Source organism: Lissotriton helveticus, chromosome 2_1, assembly GCF_964261635.1.
Source record: "Lissotriton helveticus chromosome 2_1, aLisHel1.1, whole genome shotgun sequence".
NCBI classification, from domain to species: domain Eukaryota; kingdom Metazoa; phylum Chordata; class Amphibia; order Caudata; family Salamandridae; genus Lissotriton; species Lissotriton helveticus.
In genome coordinates, this window is record NC_136059.1 from 1548420807 (window position 1) to 1548438267 (window position 17461).

The 17461-nt window shown below is 44.7% G+C and overlaps 1 protein-coding gene across 2 annotated transcripts in view; it reads left to right on the forward strand.

Moving 5' to 3' along the window:
* Positions 1-17461, forward strand: part of PRKG2 (protein kinase cGMP-dependent 2) — a 1208151-nt gene that overhangs the window by 381502 nt on the left and 809188 nt on the right. For both annotated transcript variants that reach the window (XM_078677576.1, XM_078677575.1), the window contains exon 4: positions 3305-3410. In XM_078677576.1, coding sequence (XP_078533702.1) covers positions 3305-3410 — 106 coding nt within the window. The remainder of the gene's footprint in view (positions 1-3304; positions 3411-17461) is intronic.

The following is a 17461-nucleotide window of genomic DNA, read 5'->3' on the forward strand; positions in this document are numbered from 1 at the left end:
TCTTTAGCTCTTCTTCCACCGGGGGATACAAGTGGAACACCACTCGCCGATGACATAAGGCTACGGGTTGCACTGTGGGATCAATGTGGAGGTGTTCTTCCTTGTCCTTGAACTTCCTAATTCCTTTAAAGACTGCCACAATCTTGGCCAGGATGTGTTGAACTGATTCCAGGTGTACTATGAATGCGAAGTTTACCACTCCTAAGTCCTCCGCAGCCCGGCAGCCTAACAGCATGCCCTATCAGTCTTCCGTCACATACACGTTGGTGGTGATGGAGCAGGTGCCGTAAAAACCGTGATTGCCGTGGGGTGTAGCGTTGGAGCGGGGTCCATGGTCTCAAATAGTACTGCGACCATGATGTTGATCGTGGCGCCGATGTCCACAACGGCCATGACGTCGTGTTGGCCTACTTGGATGTGACATTGTGGTAGCCGTCGGGTTTGTCGAGTCGCTGTTCCAATCATATGTACCTTATGCACGACTCGTTCCTCTTCGACATCATCATCCATGTCACTGGTTTCACCACTGCCGCCCTCCGGGACTAGGTTTACAGTCTGTTGGGGCTTTCTGTACTTTTTCGACCAACATACCTTCTCGAAGTGATTGAATCTTCCGCACCCTGTGCATCGTTTGCCTTTCCTGGACACTCTGCTGCCTTGTGAGGCGGTCCTCCACAGTATCCACAGGTTCTCGCCTGCCATTGTGGCGTAGTTCTTGTTTATTTCTTGTTCGATCGAGGCGCTGGTTTCGTCATTATCACGTTCACTGGTTCCATTTGGACTGGGGACTGTAACGCTGCCTCCATGTGGGCCGCACGGGCTTTAGACAACTTCTTGGTGCGTCCAAGCGTCAGTATGTCCGCCAGTAACTTTCCTGACTCCTCTAGGATCCTTTCATGGAGCTTCGCTGACGCACAGCCTTGGATTACTTGTACACTGATCTCCTCCATCTCATCTCAAAATCCACACGTGGATGCTAGATTCTTTAGCCTGGCGTGGAATGTGTTGAGAGGTTCCTCGGGGAGTTGGCGTGCCTGTCGGAATATGAACTGCTCGTAATCTTGGTTAGCCATTGGTTCAAAGTATCATTGAGGGCGTTGATGAGTGTGTGGTGAGTCCTGGGCGTTGCCTCTGCAAGCGTCTTTGTGATATTATCGTTCTCCTTTCCCCCTAGATGTAATAGCATGGCCCTCTTTTGATCCTTATGGACCTTCGTGGCCTCAAAGAAGATGAGTAGCCGTTCAACCGAGTCTTTCCACTTTGGGGCTTGCGTAGATGGGGGGCCATCACAAAAGGCATGATGGGGGGAATGGTGGACATGATGAACCAATCTTGCTCCTGGCTGCAGCGCCTACCCACGCTGCTGTGCTCACGGTTCAGCTCTGACGCTGAGGAGGCGCGATCTTGCCTCCTGGCAGTGCTGACTGGCCTGTGCACCGGGGCACAGGGCTGCGCGCCACTCTTCCTTGCTTGCTGGAGCCCTCACCACCGGGCTTAGGAAGAATGCAGGCGAGCGTGGGCGAGGCAACTGAAATCGGCCGAGCGGGCTGATGACTCACTGTTGCACTGGCCAGTGGCACGTGGACACGAGACGCGCACGTGCCTAATTTCCGAAGTGGTCTCGTGGAAAGAACTGGCCATGCACGTGGTCAAAGGTAGTGCCGTATCAGCAACTTACCCTTGTGGAAAGTAGAGTAGGGGCGGCTTTGCGGAGCTGTACCCAGGGCGACTTCACACTCACTGGCCGCAAATCTCGCCGTGATACGAGCTCCGCAGGGCCTGGAATACACCCTCGCGGCCACCACGCGGTGATGAGGCGGGGCACGCCCACCCTCATCGCCAGTTGTTATGTCGATGGGGTCGCTGATCACTCGCGACCTCGTCGTGTCAAGGATTAAGCTAATCTGGGCCTTAACTCGTAATGACGACAGGAGACTGTGGATGCGTATGGGTGGCTTTCGCAGTTGTGCGCCTAACTGGTGTTACGCACGCGCGCCACTGTTTATTTTAACTTTGGTCACCTGACCTTACGTGACGCACCTGTTACGCCACGGGCGCGACAAAACACAGCCCACAAATCTGTAAATAACCACTGTAGTCTTTTACAATGGAAATATTATGACAACATTAGTATGCCAATGAATCACCTGTAATAAGGGAGAGACACACTATAAGAAACCTAATGTGTTGGAAGGAGCTGATATCCTGGCCACTGTATCCCAAACACAACTACAGAACATATCTTCCAAATGTGGTACACTGTAGAAAACATTGTTAATGGAGTTAATCTTCATAGGTTGTAAGGAGTCTGCTCACCTGCCTTCATGAGGTGGAAGGATCATACTGGAAAGCAACAGAAGAATGACAAAATGTGTATTTTCATTTGGATAATACGATTATGAGGAACAAAAGTCCACGTTACTCATACCCTCCTAAACTTCACAGCAAGAATTATCAATTTTGGGGGTATTAGTAAGTCTGCGGGTGAGCAGGGCTAACAGGATTTACAGGTGGGACTCAGGGGGTTCCCCAAATAATGAGTAATTACTGGAGACATCCATATTTCCAACTCTGTTTCACAGTGCTTAATTTGACCCGATTGTTGCAGGTTGGGCCCATCCGCACTCATGTTTGGAGACTGGCACTTATTTTTCCTCAGCAGATTTTCACCAAGAGCAAGAGAGAGAAAAACACAAAAGGGGAAAGAAAGAGGAAGAGAAAGACGGAAAAACAGTGACAAAGAGAAACAAGGGATGAAAAAGAACCTGCAAAACTAAGATAAAGGGTCAGGGAGTGTCCGTGGTGGATAAAGGACACATGAGGTGGAATTAAGACTACGCACCCTTGGTATTTGGCACCGCAGCTATTCATAGTGCCAGCCACTAGCCTCTGAGCAAAACTTTGGGCCTGAGCCCTTATTGTTTTACAAATGAAGCACAGTTGATTCCCCATGTAATCTTTCATTTCCCTCCTTGTTTTATCGGGACTCACCTGATTTTAGCAGGCGATGCTGGTGAGTGAAAGGCAGACAATTCTTGATGCTACTGTGGATCTTGTAATTACAATGTGGCTTGTAACTCTAATTTCCTGGCCCATCAGTATTCAAAAGCTTCTCGTAATGAGAGGGCATGCATTTATGACAAAAATAATATTTGGCACCGCACAATTCAAGTGAGCTCACATCCCTATAAAAGTTCACAGGTTTTAACAAAATGTCGCTCACTGCTGTCTGATAGGAACATGTTTGTCTTAATATTTGTATTTTAATGTATTGTTTTCCATCACAATGTTCATCTTCCCAAAGCTGCCAGCAATGCCAAGACCTGGGCATTAGACAGAGAGGTGTTCCAGAACATAATGAGAAGAACAATGCAGACTAGACAAGAAGAGTACAGACAACTCCTGAGAAGGTAAACCATAAACATTCTTATTTATTAAGTTTTACTTAGTCTTAGAAATATGTAACTTTTAAAAGCCCATTAGCTTACCTTCCTACAATCCATTAATTAGTTTCTTGCACACCATTGATTCTTTCCTTGAACAATTTCTATTGTCATTTAAACTACAATTAAACTTTAGAGTGTGCTGATGCGTATTAAAGATTCTGATGAAGACTAAAATAGTTGGACATGGGTTGTGAGCCATTTGTTCCAGTCTGATCACTTGCCTTCAGCACAGACTATGAAAGAGTACTAGTCAAGTTGTGGGCCTTTCTGGCTGCTACTTCTTACCAATAGTCTGCTGGTTTTAACATGTTTTTAAGACTCACATTATTCAATTGGGATGTTGGAGTTTTCGGGAGAGGCTTCACGATGCACGTGAGCAATTAATTTTTAATTGCATTTTCTAGAAAACACCTCAAACATGCATGTTGTGTTATATTTCATATCGGTACCCTGATATAGGTCCAGAGAACATTGTACACTTTGCCTACTTCATCTCCCCATCATTTCATATGAACGAGCCTTATAAGGACATAACTCCAAATAAAGACAGAATGCCTTGTATGGACATAACGCCTTATAAAGACTGTAGGCTTTTTTGGACTAAACCATTCACTAGTTCCATGCCGAGGGTGGGTTTTTCCCAATCGATATTGCTAAGACGTCATCCTTAGCACATATGAATAATTTATGAGTACACTCTCCAGGAGGTACACTTCACCTCTCCCATCGACGCACAAGGTTTAATCCCCAACATCATACTCATAGTGAACAATGGGGAACATACACACATAGACTGTATAAATACAGCACCTCTTGCTATCAGTAATCAGGAGGGAACCAAGACTTCAAGGCCGACACACTGACCAGAGACGCTGCGGCTCCAGCGTGCCATCGCTCCAGCTGACAGTGGTCTGACGATCCCTTGCGGGGTGTCCAGCTCAAGTCCAGGACGAAGTCCCACACTCTCACTATTCAGGTATGGGGGTTCAACTAAATCCTAGTGGGATTCTTGGCTCTTAGACTTAGGCTATTAGGCTTAGGCTCGTTTGCACCTACTCACATGCTAGGTACCCTTCGGTACATCTTGACAGGCATTTTAGGAGTACTCACTTTATTTTATAAATGGATTTCATATTAATGTATGTGTTCATGACTATTGCAAAATGGGAGAACAATACTATTTCTTTTTATTCACTGTACTGCTGGTTCTATATCTCTGCTACTGTGTTACAGTTGTAGCAGCGCACTTATTTACAACAGTACAATGAATTCTTATTGTAAACACGTTCAACTGTTTCTTCTGTGTATCTCTCTGAGAGCAAAACAAGGTAGCACGAGTGACTGAGTGAAAATAGTATATTGTTTCCACGCGTCTAAGGTTCTTATGTTCTGAGGTTGCCAAAAACGAATCTCTCTATAAACAGGAGATTCTAGATGCACTGCGAGCTAGCTAATGAGAAAACATAGGCTGACATATTCGGTGGGGGTATACAGAGTCAGTTTGCCACCAAGCCCACAGTATATGTTATCCGTAAACAGCGTAGGTCCTGCATGAAAGGGTCCTATCGGAACTACACTACAGTTGCATCTGCAGAGGTGCCCCAGTGTGAATCTGTGAGTACAGGAGGCGATGGCTGATGTAAATATGAATGTTCAGTGCATTTGATTGAGCACTTTTTATGAATTGGTTGCTTGAGTTTTGGAAACAACTTGAGGAACAAAACAACAAAATAGTAAATTTCAAATATCCGACATCATCAGAAATGGACAAATATTTGCCCCAGTGGCGGCTCCTCCACTAAGTCGGAGAATCGTCACCCCACTGTTTTTCAGCAGTGTAAATAAAGGAAAAATAACATTATAATAACTCAAAGTTATTATCATTTTATTTTTTCCTGCTGCTGCAGCTTTGCGGGTGGGGCTGCTCTGCTCACAGAGCAGGGAGAGGAGTGGTGGGCAATCTGTAAGTGTGCATGAATGTTTGGCCGATGGTCTTGGGCCAGCCAAACAGTCATGCACACTTTGCATGTTCTCCACTCAGGCTGTATTACAGCCTGGGTGGAGAACACGCCCAGGCTCCCAGTCCCCGTCTGAGTGCCGAGCCACGGCGCTCAGGCCAATTACAACACTGCATTGCAGCGTTGTGATTGGCTTACGGGAGCCTGGGTGCTTCCTGCTCCGGCCGGCCTCGGAGAGATGACGGAGTAGGGACGGTGTGAGGAGGTAAGTTTATTTTTATTTTTCTTTACTCCCTCCCCCCACCCTCTGTCTCACCCCCCCCCCCCCCCCCCCCTGATCTGTGCAAGCCGCCATCACATGCTTTTACATGTGGGATGGCTAAAACAACTCACTGAATACAGTGATTATATAACATTTACAGTTACATGTCACCTCTTTCCCACACATACACATGGATATGACAGGTGGGTCTAGAAATAAATTTTAACCATCTAAATTTAAGGATGCCATAGACATGATGATACGGCTTGCTGGCTCCAGATTCTGGTTCATAGTAAAACTTGACAGCATTTTCAGAAGAATGCCCACTAACGTTCTACCCCATTCTCCTAAATGAAAGTAGACTCATAGGCCACAATTACCAGTTGAGCATAGTGGAATTCCGAGGTGTGTTAAAAATAAAACACAATATGTTGGTAAGCTTAAAGTCCAACTCGTGTTTAATGTGATATAGCAAGTGACAAAGCAAAATATCACAGAAAATTGTACTTTTCTCTAATCAATGCTCTGGCTCCAAAATGGTCAGTGTGAGCCAAAGGCGCTAAAACACTTTTTTTTTAAACGGTACCAGTATACATAATACACATCAGTGAAGAATAATCATGTGACAGAACATGTTACTCTCAGTGAAAACATATATAATGTGCAGGTAGTCTGATCTCCCCCTCAAGAAAGTGCAAAATAGCCAGGCTGAAGGTATTCAATTCCACACAACAAGCCTTATTATTCTCACTAAATCTTGCTTATTTTGTCAGTTTTGAAATCAAGGTTATCCTGTTAAGAAATGTGCAAATGAAACCCCCTAGCTCTATGGCTTCTTGGACTACTGGAGCCAAGAATGTTTACAATCATATTCAGTATCACAGGAAGCTTGAAGCTAATATGAAACAACATCCATATTTCATTAAATGGTTGATACATTCAGGATTACATATGTGGTTACTAACATTGTACTACAAAGGAGAATCTGAACATGAGACAGACAGTATAGAAGTTTGTTTTCACTGCCCTTTTTTTTCAAAGAGGAAAACAATTCAGAGAATACAGTCTTACCTTTTCTTTATCAATCTCATTGTCGTCACATTCCTCGCCAGAAGGAGCAAGAGTAAAAGTATTTAGCAGTGCCTTTAGTTTTGCAAGTAAACTGTATGATGTCCGAGATCAATCTAATAGCAATATGGATGACAATTACAATCATAATAATAATAATGGACGCAAATATCTTCCTACCCCGAGAGCTATATAAGGTCCAACAACCAAAGCCAAATGCAGCTGAAACTCAGGTCAGATTCTCTTTGTTTCTTTTGTAATGTCTTTAAAATCTCCTTAATTATATCTATATGTTTGTGTATATTAATAAGAGTGTTGAGTAAATGAGTGCAACATCTAGTCCCTAAAATCTGCAGACTCCCAACTTTGGATGCTAAGAGGTAATCTAAAGCCATTCTATTTTGAATCAGCATTTTACAAATTGCATCTAACTGTTCTGTTACTAAGCCCAAAGCCTTTACAGGGGAATTTGCTATATCTTCCAAAATCTCTGCATTTCTTCTTACTTACAACAACACTCGTACATGGGAGTTAGAGTAGAGAAGAAGCTGGAGATAGATTAACAGCCGCCTACACCTTTTTCATTCTATGGGATAATCATCAAAAAGTTAATGGCTGGAACAATATAACATGGATAGCAAGTTCCAGTCCAATGTATAGACAACCAAGGGTAGGCCTGCAATCCACAATTGAAATATGTATGACCTCCCTGGTGAGGACGTTTGAAAAACAACAATCCATGGGGAAGTCTGTCCTCAAATGGAGGTAACTTGAAAATAATGTTTTCTGTGTTAAATTACATTTACTGTGTCCCACACAGATACTGGAGACATTTAATCCCAAGTGCTCGCAAATAAATTATTGTTCACTAATTGCAAGATGAGTCATATCTGACATGTTGCAATTAAATGGATTATTGAACATTTCAAGGGCTGGCAAATAAGAGGTCGAGATGGCAGCACACACTGTCAATATGCGTCCAAAAGGGAAGAGCTGAAGACATGTGTCATTAAAACTGATGGGCACTACAATCAAAGGAATGCTACCTCCTATATCACTATAACATGCACATGCATGAAATTCAAGCCCGAGGAAGAGTTAATGGTCTGTCTGTACTTTTCCAACAGCAATACATAGGAATCATCCTTGTAAGCTAAGTGGTGGCTCCGTACAAGAAAAGTTCAGTCTTGGAATAACACTACATTCTGTGGCAAGCATATACCTCACCATCTGCTAGATATTCAAAGCAGCAAAGATGATAGCAGGCCAGACGCACAGAAGAATCAAATATCCAGAAAGAGGATGCTGCTTACCTTAGATGGAGGAGGGAAACATCCTTTACAACGCAACTTTTACTCCGCACTACCATTACGACGCAACTATTACAAAGCAAGTCCTTACAACGACTTGCGCTGGAGGGCGTTATAGGATAGGGAATAGTTTAATTACTATCCAACACCTTCCCTACTATCCAGGGGGACTGGAGTTGGAATAGTAAATTAAACTATTCCACTATCCAGTGCCCCCCAACGCAAGTCGTTGTAAGGACTTGCGTTGTAAAAGTTGCATCGTAATGGCATGCAGAGTAAAAGCATGCGTTGTAATGACATACATCCGATGGAGGCAGTAACAATGAGAGGCTGTTGGGCATCATCAAGCGGTAGTGGAGCAGACAAAGGAATTCGACCGACCAGCAGATGACAACTCCACAGCAGAAACTGTGTCAGCAGATTATCCAGGTAGTTGCATGCATTTTGGCAGGGGAAGGAGCACTGATGACACTAGGAGGGCCATCTCATTTACAGTAAGAGGAGTGGATCCAAGTTGCCAGGCTTCAGCATTTGACAGCACTGTTTGTGATGCGCAGAATCTGATAGGTTCCACACCAGCAAGGCTGCAGGAAAACCTTCCTCTGGTATATACAAGGATATACCCACTCACCGAACTGGATGGTATGGCAGACCACAGTTGGACACTCATGTAAGGTGGCTTGCACATGAGAATGGAAATGATACAGACATTGTATAGGCCTTTAGAAATAATATACAACAGCATCATTTTGTAACCATAGATCCAGCTTAGCAGAGAAGACATGGAGATTCAAGTGGAGCATTGTGAGCCAACTCAAGACTCTTTAATTCTGACTCAATTTGGATTTTTGGAAGGGATTGCTCTCAAAGACCACAAGGCTGATGGTAGAGCACTGGGCCATTTTAACTTTGTCGCGGAACATATTTTAGCTATTTTCATTTTCAGAGTCCCATTATCCCCTTCTAGTTAACTGCTGACTCTTTGTGATAGGTATAATAGAAATGCTAGTCTAATCCTAGAGTCTTACAAAATGCATGCTCTACTTAGGACACAAACTGTAGCCCCGGTCTCTACGGATTCGACTTAGTACTACAAAACTAGGGATGAAGTCATTGAGTAAACACTTACCTACAGAAATGGAATCTGTGTGGGCACAGGGGTATGTTTGTACCTATCCTGAAAACATCTACACCATGATGAGGACATAAGAGTAGTTTGCATATTTAGGTACTTGAATACATTTAATCTGAATGTGAACGAAGGGGCCACAATGCAGAGAAGGAGCAGTGGGAGTGGTCTAAACCCCTTTTCCAACACTAAATGATAGGCATGGGGCATAGGATTGACAATAACTTTGGGCTATACAGGAAAAGAAAGGTGCATAGCATGGGCTGCAGCGGCAGGCATCATGCTGTTCCTCCCATTTTGGGATGCACCATGATACAGCTCAGCGAGGCTGGGGAGTAGAACATTTGGTGCGACCACACCCCCAGGGGGTCTGGTTTACATTGTTGCTTGTTCCTGGATTGCTTTTCATTTTCAGACACTATTTCCTGCGATTGAAAAACATTGTTTTAGCATGGGTACAGGAAATAAATGAGTTCTCACACCTTATTTTGCAAATATCAGCAGTTTTAGACAGTGTGGCGTTCTTACCAGCTGAATCAGCTAGGGCATTGACCCTTGGAATATTATCATGACGGTGTTGGTGAGCAGCACACTTTAATACTGCCATCTTTTTTGGCAATTGCAAGGCATGTAAAAGATTCCAAATACACTGCCATTTTTTACAGGGGTACCCGCCGAGGTCAAGAAAGCCCTTTGCATTCAATGGAACCCAAAATCAGTGTTAATCGACACACATACTTCAGACCCAATGTAAGAGTCAGTCTCTTCCTTCGCTAGGATGCAAGCCTGACTGAGAATGATGAGGTCTGCGATTTGGGAGGATTTCACTGTGGGCAGATCACATCTTTCCAAAACTTGATATGCAGTGCTAACAGTGTATTCGGCAACTAGAGTACCGTCATAATTTCGAGACATGATCCATCAACAAAATAAGTTAGCAAATATTTATTGAGGGCTACAGTTAAATTAATACTTGGTTTAGTAACCTGGTCAGTTGTTAAAATACAATCATGTGGGTCAACATCTTCACTGCTAGGCATTCCTGAAGCGGATTTCAAAGAAGGACAGCAGACCAAAGTACTATGAGAAGCAGACAATAACAGTATTTCATACTGAGATAATCATGCTTTAGAGAGAGTCTGAGTTTTTGTAGTGAGAAAGAGTGCAACCACAGAATGGGTACAGCTTTAGCACAATCATTTCACAGGCTTCAACAAGATTTGTGGCACCCGCTACAGACCGTAAACAAGATTGCAGTCCAGTCACAAATGGACCCAAAGTTGAGGAGTAATAGGCTTTAAGTAGTTTCTGATCCGTGTGGGTTTGTACAAGTGCACCAATGGCAAATCTTTTCCATTTATGACAATACAGGATAAAGGCTTTGGCATAATCAGAGAGCCCTAAGGTAGTTGTGGATATAAATTCTTGCTTTATCTTTACAAATGTGTTTCCAGCTTCACAGAACTGCTGCAAAGGTTCAACCTTGTCTGTCTTTTCGAACAAATTCTGTTTAAGCTTGGTCATTTCGGCAAACCCCAAAATCAATTACAAAACCTCACAATTCCCAAAAAGCTACCTACATGGGAAACAGTTGCAGGACGAGGCAACTTAAAGATGACTTCAAATCTTTCAAAGAGCAGGTGGCTCTTGCCAACAGAAACCTTGTGGATAGGTTATCGCACTTAGGGGAGGAAAAGCTGCAATTTCTTTTAAGCCATATGCCCCATCCTAGTCAAATTAGTGAGTTTGGATTAGAGTAGACCTGCTAGCGTAAAAAATTAACATGCCCAAATACCTCATTAGGGCATATAAATACATTGAGGGAGACTCTGTAAATTCCTCTGGGAGGCGAATTCATGAAAGTTGGTACCTTCAGAATGTGAACAAGAAGAGATTCTGACACTGCTCATGTATGGGGAACATCACAACAAAAGTCAACCATAGTGAACCACTGGCAGGAATGCAGGAGAGAATGGTGGCAGGGTTAGGGACGCCTGGGATCACCACATTATTAATAGCCCTAATACCTTGGACAAACCTTTACACATTGGCTTTACCTACCTTGCATATCAGGAGAATTGGGGTATTACTAACAATAATTAATATAATCCCTTGCTTAATCAAATCAATTATTACAGGGTAGATGCCTTCTTCTGCCCCACGTTTTAACAGGTATTGGGTATTCTGGGTAACGTTTTCTGTGGGTTGACCTTCATCTTTACTAGTCCTACCAAGGAAAATAATTTCATATCATTGGCACCTGTAAACCACAATGCAGACAGTATCTGTGAAAGTAGTTATGTTAAGTAAGGGACCTGACAGCAGAAACCGCTCCCTCTGAGCAATTCAAGCTTTCACATGACATTGCAAGTACCATACTCTCTTGTCTTTGAGGTATATTCAATAACACCCTATGTGATGTACACAATACAATACAATTTAACTTACAGAGGATATCCCTACATAGCAGTTTTGTTGGTGAAGTGGGACTAAGCAAAAAAGAATGCTTCTCTCAAATAGGCCCTACAGAAAAGAATCCTGGGTCTGTAATGTGGAGGGGGACTCGTTGATTGGAAATGCTGAGTGCCTCTATGGACATGCCCAAGAGAGGTAAAGAAGGGAATTCAGACATTTTGAGATCCAAGTGACTGGCCCTGTCAACTGGCCAAGTGGTCAGTTTATCATTAATAGCACACTTTATATAAGGGCCCATTTGAACATCTAAAGTTACCATGATATGCATAATTTAGTTAGAATCTCTCGGGCTGTCTTAAAATTCAGGGGCGATGATTCTGTACAATTTGGTGATGCCCAAGTTGGGCTGAGAGCCCTGGTGCATTTGTATTCGTATTAGGGCAGTCTTGCATCCAATGCCCCAGCTGAACAAATGCCAAGCTGGAACCTCATAACCTTGGAGCCTCTCCGCAGCGCCTTCCCTTTCCAATTTTCCCACCTTCCTGACCCCCGCAGCCGCCACTGCTTTGTTGAACTCCTTTCATCATCATTATTTCTTTATTTCGGCAAATGTTTGCCATAAAAGATTCGCAACATTTTACAAAAAAGAAAAATATTATACAGTATACAAGAATGGTCAAGGCAGTAAAAGCATGCAGATAAATGTCAAAAGTCCAGTTGCTAGTTATCAAGCCTAACAGTTAAAATACATCCATCAATTGATGCTTAACATACCTAACAGTTAAAAATCATCTATCCAATCATCTATAGCAGTCAGTTATAAAGTGCTTGTGCGAGTAAATTTACATTTAGACAGTATTTATTAAGGACCTTAGCTTATACCACATAGCTGCCAAAAATTTTGCTACAGCAAAAACAGTCACACTGGATAAATCTGTTTTAAGAATTTTGTAGGCTTGCATGCAGTGTGTGAAAACCATATTTTTACAGAGAGGTATGATCCAATACCTTCTGGACTTGTGGTAAGCTTGGCAGAAAAACAATATATGCAAATCATTTTCCTGCTCGCATTTACAACCAGGACAATTTTTGGTGAAGACGGACACCATTTTCTCGTAAGGGCTCTAATTGGCAGGGTGCCATGTCTCCATTGTAAATATAATTTTCTGGTATGAATTGGAAAAATGTCGTCTTAAACATGCTCAATAGTCCTTGGTCATTAAAAATGTTTCAAATGAGGTGCCGATTTGTGAGTTGTGTATGGAGGCAGTTAGTTTGCTATCATAATACAGTTTTGCCAAGTACTTGCGTGGGACCCTATTGCAAGCTGTCTCCGGGTCCGACCACAGTAGGGGAACTCCCAACTTCTCACTTCCTACCTGCGTGCTGGGCAACGAGGCCCGTGACGGTTATTACGAGGCAGCGGTCTCTTCCACCCCTATTGACTTTCTCTACTGATGAGGGAAGATATCCCGAAACCCGGGCCATGTCCCGGGTCATAGGAGTAGAGATAGGGGGAACAACAAGTATCTACTTGCACCTACATAGGTGAAACACTTACGAACTTTCAGTAATTCTTCGAACTTCAGGCACTGCACATACCAGAGTGCTTAGGGGCGACCCGGAGGATGGGCTAGCGGTGTGCAGTCCATTGCTGTTTTTTCTACATAAGGGCTCCCTTGAGCCTCCCAAGCTGACGAGCTTCTGGACGACGCACCTGCGTGCTGGGCAACGAGGCCCGTGACGGTTACGAGGCGGCGTTCTCTTCCACCCCTATTGACTTTCGCTACTGATGAGGGAAGATATCCCGAAACCCGGGCCATGTCCCGGGTCATAGAAGTAGAGATCGGGGGAACAACAAGTATCTACTTGCACCTACATAGGTGAACCACTTACAAACTTTCAGTAATTCTTCGAACTTCAGGCACTGCACATACCAGAGTGCTTAGGGGCGACCCGGAGGAGGGGCTAGCGGTGTGCGGTCCATTGCTGTTTTTTCTACATGAGGGCTCCCTTGAGCCTCCCAAGCTGACGAGCTTCTGGACGATGCACCTGCGTGCTGGGCAACGAGGCCCGTGACGGTTACGAGGCGGCGTTCTCTTCCACCCCTATTGACTTTCTCTACTGATGAGGGAAGATATCCTGAAACCCGGGCCATGTCGCGGGTCATAGAAGTAGAGATCGGGGGAACAACAAGTATCTTATTACATCGTATTTTCTTATTGTTGGTTACTGATAATCCTGATATTCTTCTATTAACTGAGACCTGGCTTACCCCAGACTCTGCTCTGACATAATAGCAGCACTCCCCCCGAAATATTTCATTATACACGCGGACCGTGAGTCAGGTAAATATGGTGGGGGGTGGGGGGTTGCAGCAATTATCCATTCTACCTTAAGAGTTACCACCCTCACTTGCCTCAATCTACCGGACACGTAAAATTTAGTATTAAAACTTGAAACCCTTCATACCACCATTTCTTGTGTACTTTTGTACAGACCCCCAAACTCCATGCCATCTTTCCCTATTTCGTTAAGTGAGCAGATTGCTAATTTAGCTATGGAACATGCCAGGATTTTTTTGGTAGGTGATTTTAATTATTGGTTTAATGACCCTTCGGAAGGTCCCCATTCAAGTGAGCTCACAGAGCTTCTTAAGAACTTGAACTTTTCACAACAAGTGCTCTCGCCAACCCATTGTAAAGGACATATTTTGGACCAGATTTGGTCCAACTTCTCCTTAACCACAATCCCGGCAACTTTTCCTTGCCTCTGGTCGGACCACTTTCTTCTCAAATTTAAGCTCACTTGCTTCCCCATAAAGACAACTGCCACGCCAGCTGGTGGCAGAGCAAGGAAATGGAACACATTTAGATCAGAGTTCCTACATACGTTAGCCAACACGGTTCCATTGCCCCACCCTGACATTAATCTATCTGAATCTAATCTGGCTGGCTGGCTTCAAGCAGCAAGCGATGTTCATGTGCCTCATAAAGATATCAAGTTGGCCCGATGCGCAGACGCCCAACAATGGTTTTCGCAAGAATTAAAGGTAAATAAACTTTCCTTAAGCCAATTGGAGCGACAATGGTGTCGCAGTTACTCCCCTGATGTAAAATCCCAATTTATCACGGCCAGGAAAGACTATATGAAAGCCATCCTTTCCACAAAAGCTGCCTACTTTTCCTCCCGCATCCTCAACTCGTCAGACAGACCCAAGGACATTTTTTCCATTCTGAATGAGCTGACTAAGTTAGACAGTGTTCGTCCTAGTGTGACTCCAACCCAAACCTTTTGTGATACCCTTAACGTCTATTTTATCGATAACATTGTGGACATCAAAGACAGTATCCCAAAATCCCTCACTAATACTCCCGCTGAAACCCATATCACCACCAACACCATCTCACTCGATAGTTTTCCCATTATTACCCCCGAGCTATTCCAGGAGCTGCTAGTAAGAGTTACATCTGGTGCCCCCTCGGACAAATGTCCTCCTTACATTCTTAAAGAGTGCTTTTCTTCTCTCCCGACCCCGGCCTACACTCTGCTGAATGACTCCCTCACCTCGGGCTTAGTGCCCCTGGCATTTAAGGAAGCGACAGTCATACCGCTCCTGAAGAAACCTGGGGCCGATCCAACCTGCATGGCTAATTATCGCCCTGTTTCTTTGCTTCTTTTTTTAGCAAAAGTAATGGAGGCACACGTAGCGAGATGCCTATCCAACTTTTTGGAGGCATCAAACTACCTGGAACCCCATCAGGCAGGGTTTCGCCCTGCTCATTCAACAGAGGCAGTGGCAGTCACGGTTTTAGATACTCTCCGGGACTGCGCCGACAGACGTTCCCCCCAGGCCCTGGTGCTGCTCGATTTGTCGGCCGAGTTTGACACGGTCGACCATAACATCTTGATCGACCGTGTCAACCATGCCGGCATTGGGGGCATACCTGCCTGCTGGCTGAAGTCCTTTTTAGAGAACCGATTCCAGGCAGTTCGCCTTGGAGACCTGACCGGAATCAATCAGACCATCACATGTGGTGTACCACAGGGCTCCTCGCTGTCACCCCACCTGTTTAATCTCTATATTCTTCCTCTAATCCAGGCACTAAGAGATAAACAGGTGACGGTGTACAACTATGCAGATGACCTGCAATTACTCTTTACCATCGACAATTCTGAATCTTCCATTTCCTATTTTCAGCCCACTATGAGGTTCATCCAAGCTTGCATGAACCAAAATCATTTAAAATTAAACCCTGGAAAAACAGAGCTAGTGCTCACAGGAGATAGCGCTAAACATTGGGGCCCGCATTATTGGCCATCAGATATGGGCCAAGCTCCATCTCCTTCCCCCTCAGCAAAGACACTGGGAGTCACTTTGAATAGCGATCTCTGACTAAAAGTGCAAGTGGGACAGGTGGCCTCCAAGTGCTTTTTTCAGCTCAGAAAAATCCGGAAGGTACGACGTTTTTTCACCCCAGAGGCCATCATCCAGGTGGTGATCACCACGGTGCTCTCCCACCTGGATTATGCAAACTCTATTTATTTAGGCCTACCCCTCTATTTGCTGAGGCGCCTTCAAATGGTGCAGAACTACGCGGCTAGAATGATTACGGCGCAACCAAGATGGCAATCAGCCACTCCATTGCTTAGGAACCTCCATTGTCTCCCTATAGCCCAACGTTGCGCCTTCAAAACTGGTTGCATGATTTTTAAATCCCTTCACTGCAAAAGCCCTAAATTTATTGATAAACTCATCACAAAACACATTCCTTCCCGCAATCTGCGCTCAGCCCATCTGGCTCTCCTCCAGATATCTGCTTTTAAACGTAAGCGTGCTGGGGGATGCAGATTTGCGGTTTTGGCACCCCGTCTGTGGAACACCTTCCCCCTTGAGATCCGGACTTGTCCGGATCTCATGTTATTTAGGAAAGCATTAAAGAGCTGGCTCTTCAGACAAGCATATCATTAACCCCAGCATATTCCATGACCTCAGGCTCCGCTCTCTGTCTTTTATCAGCGCCAGGAAACCAATCGGTGGCAGTGTGCTTAACAAATTATTTTTAACATAACATAACATCTACTTGCACCTACATAGGTGAACCACTTACGAACTTTCAGTAATTCTTTGAACTTCAGGCACTGCACATACCAGAGTGCTTAGGGGCGACCCGGAGGAGGGGCTAGCGGTGTGTGGTCTATTGCTGTTTTTTCAACATGAGGGCTCCCTTGAGCCTCCCAAGCTGACGAGCTTCTGGACGACGCACCTGCGTGCTGGGCAACGAGGCCCGTGACGGTTACGAGGCGGCGTTCTCTTCCACCCCTATTGACTTTCTCTACTGATGAGGGAAGATATCCCGAAACCCGGGCCATGTCCCGGGTCATAGAAGTAGAGATCGGGGGAACAACAAGTATCTACTTGCACCTACATAGGTGAACAACCTACTTACGAACTCAGTAATTCTTCGAACTTCAGGCACTGCACATACCAGAGTGCTTAGGGGCGACCCAGAGGAGGGGCTAGCGGTGTGCGGTCCATTGCTGTTTTTTCTACATAAGGGCTCCCTTGAGCCTCCCAAGCTGACGAGCTTCTGGACGACGCACCTGCGTGCTGGGCAACGAGGCCCGTGACGGTTACGAGGCGGCGTTCTCTTACACCCCTATTGACTTTCTCTACTGATGAGGGAAGTTATCCCGAAACCCGGGTCATGTCCCGGGTCATAGGAGTAGATATCGGGGGAACAACAAGTATCTACTTGCACATACATAGGTGAACCACTTACGAACTTTCAGTAATTCTTCGAACTTCAGGCACTGCACATACCAGAGTGCTTAGGGGGCGACCCGGAGGAGGGGCTAGGGGTGTGCGGTCC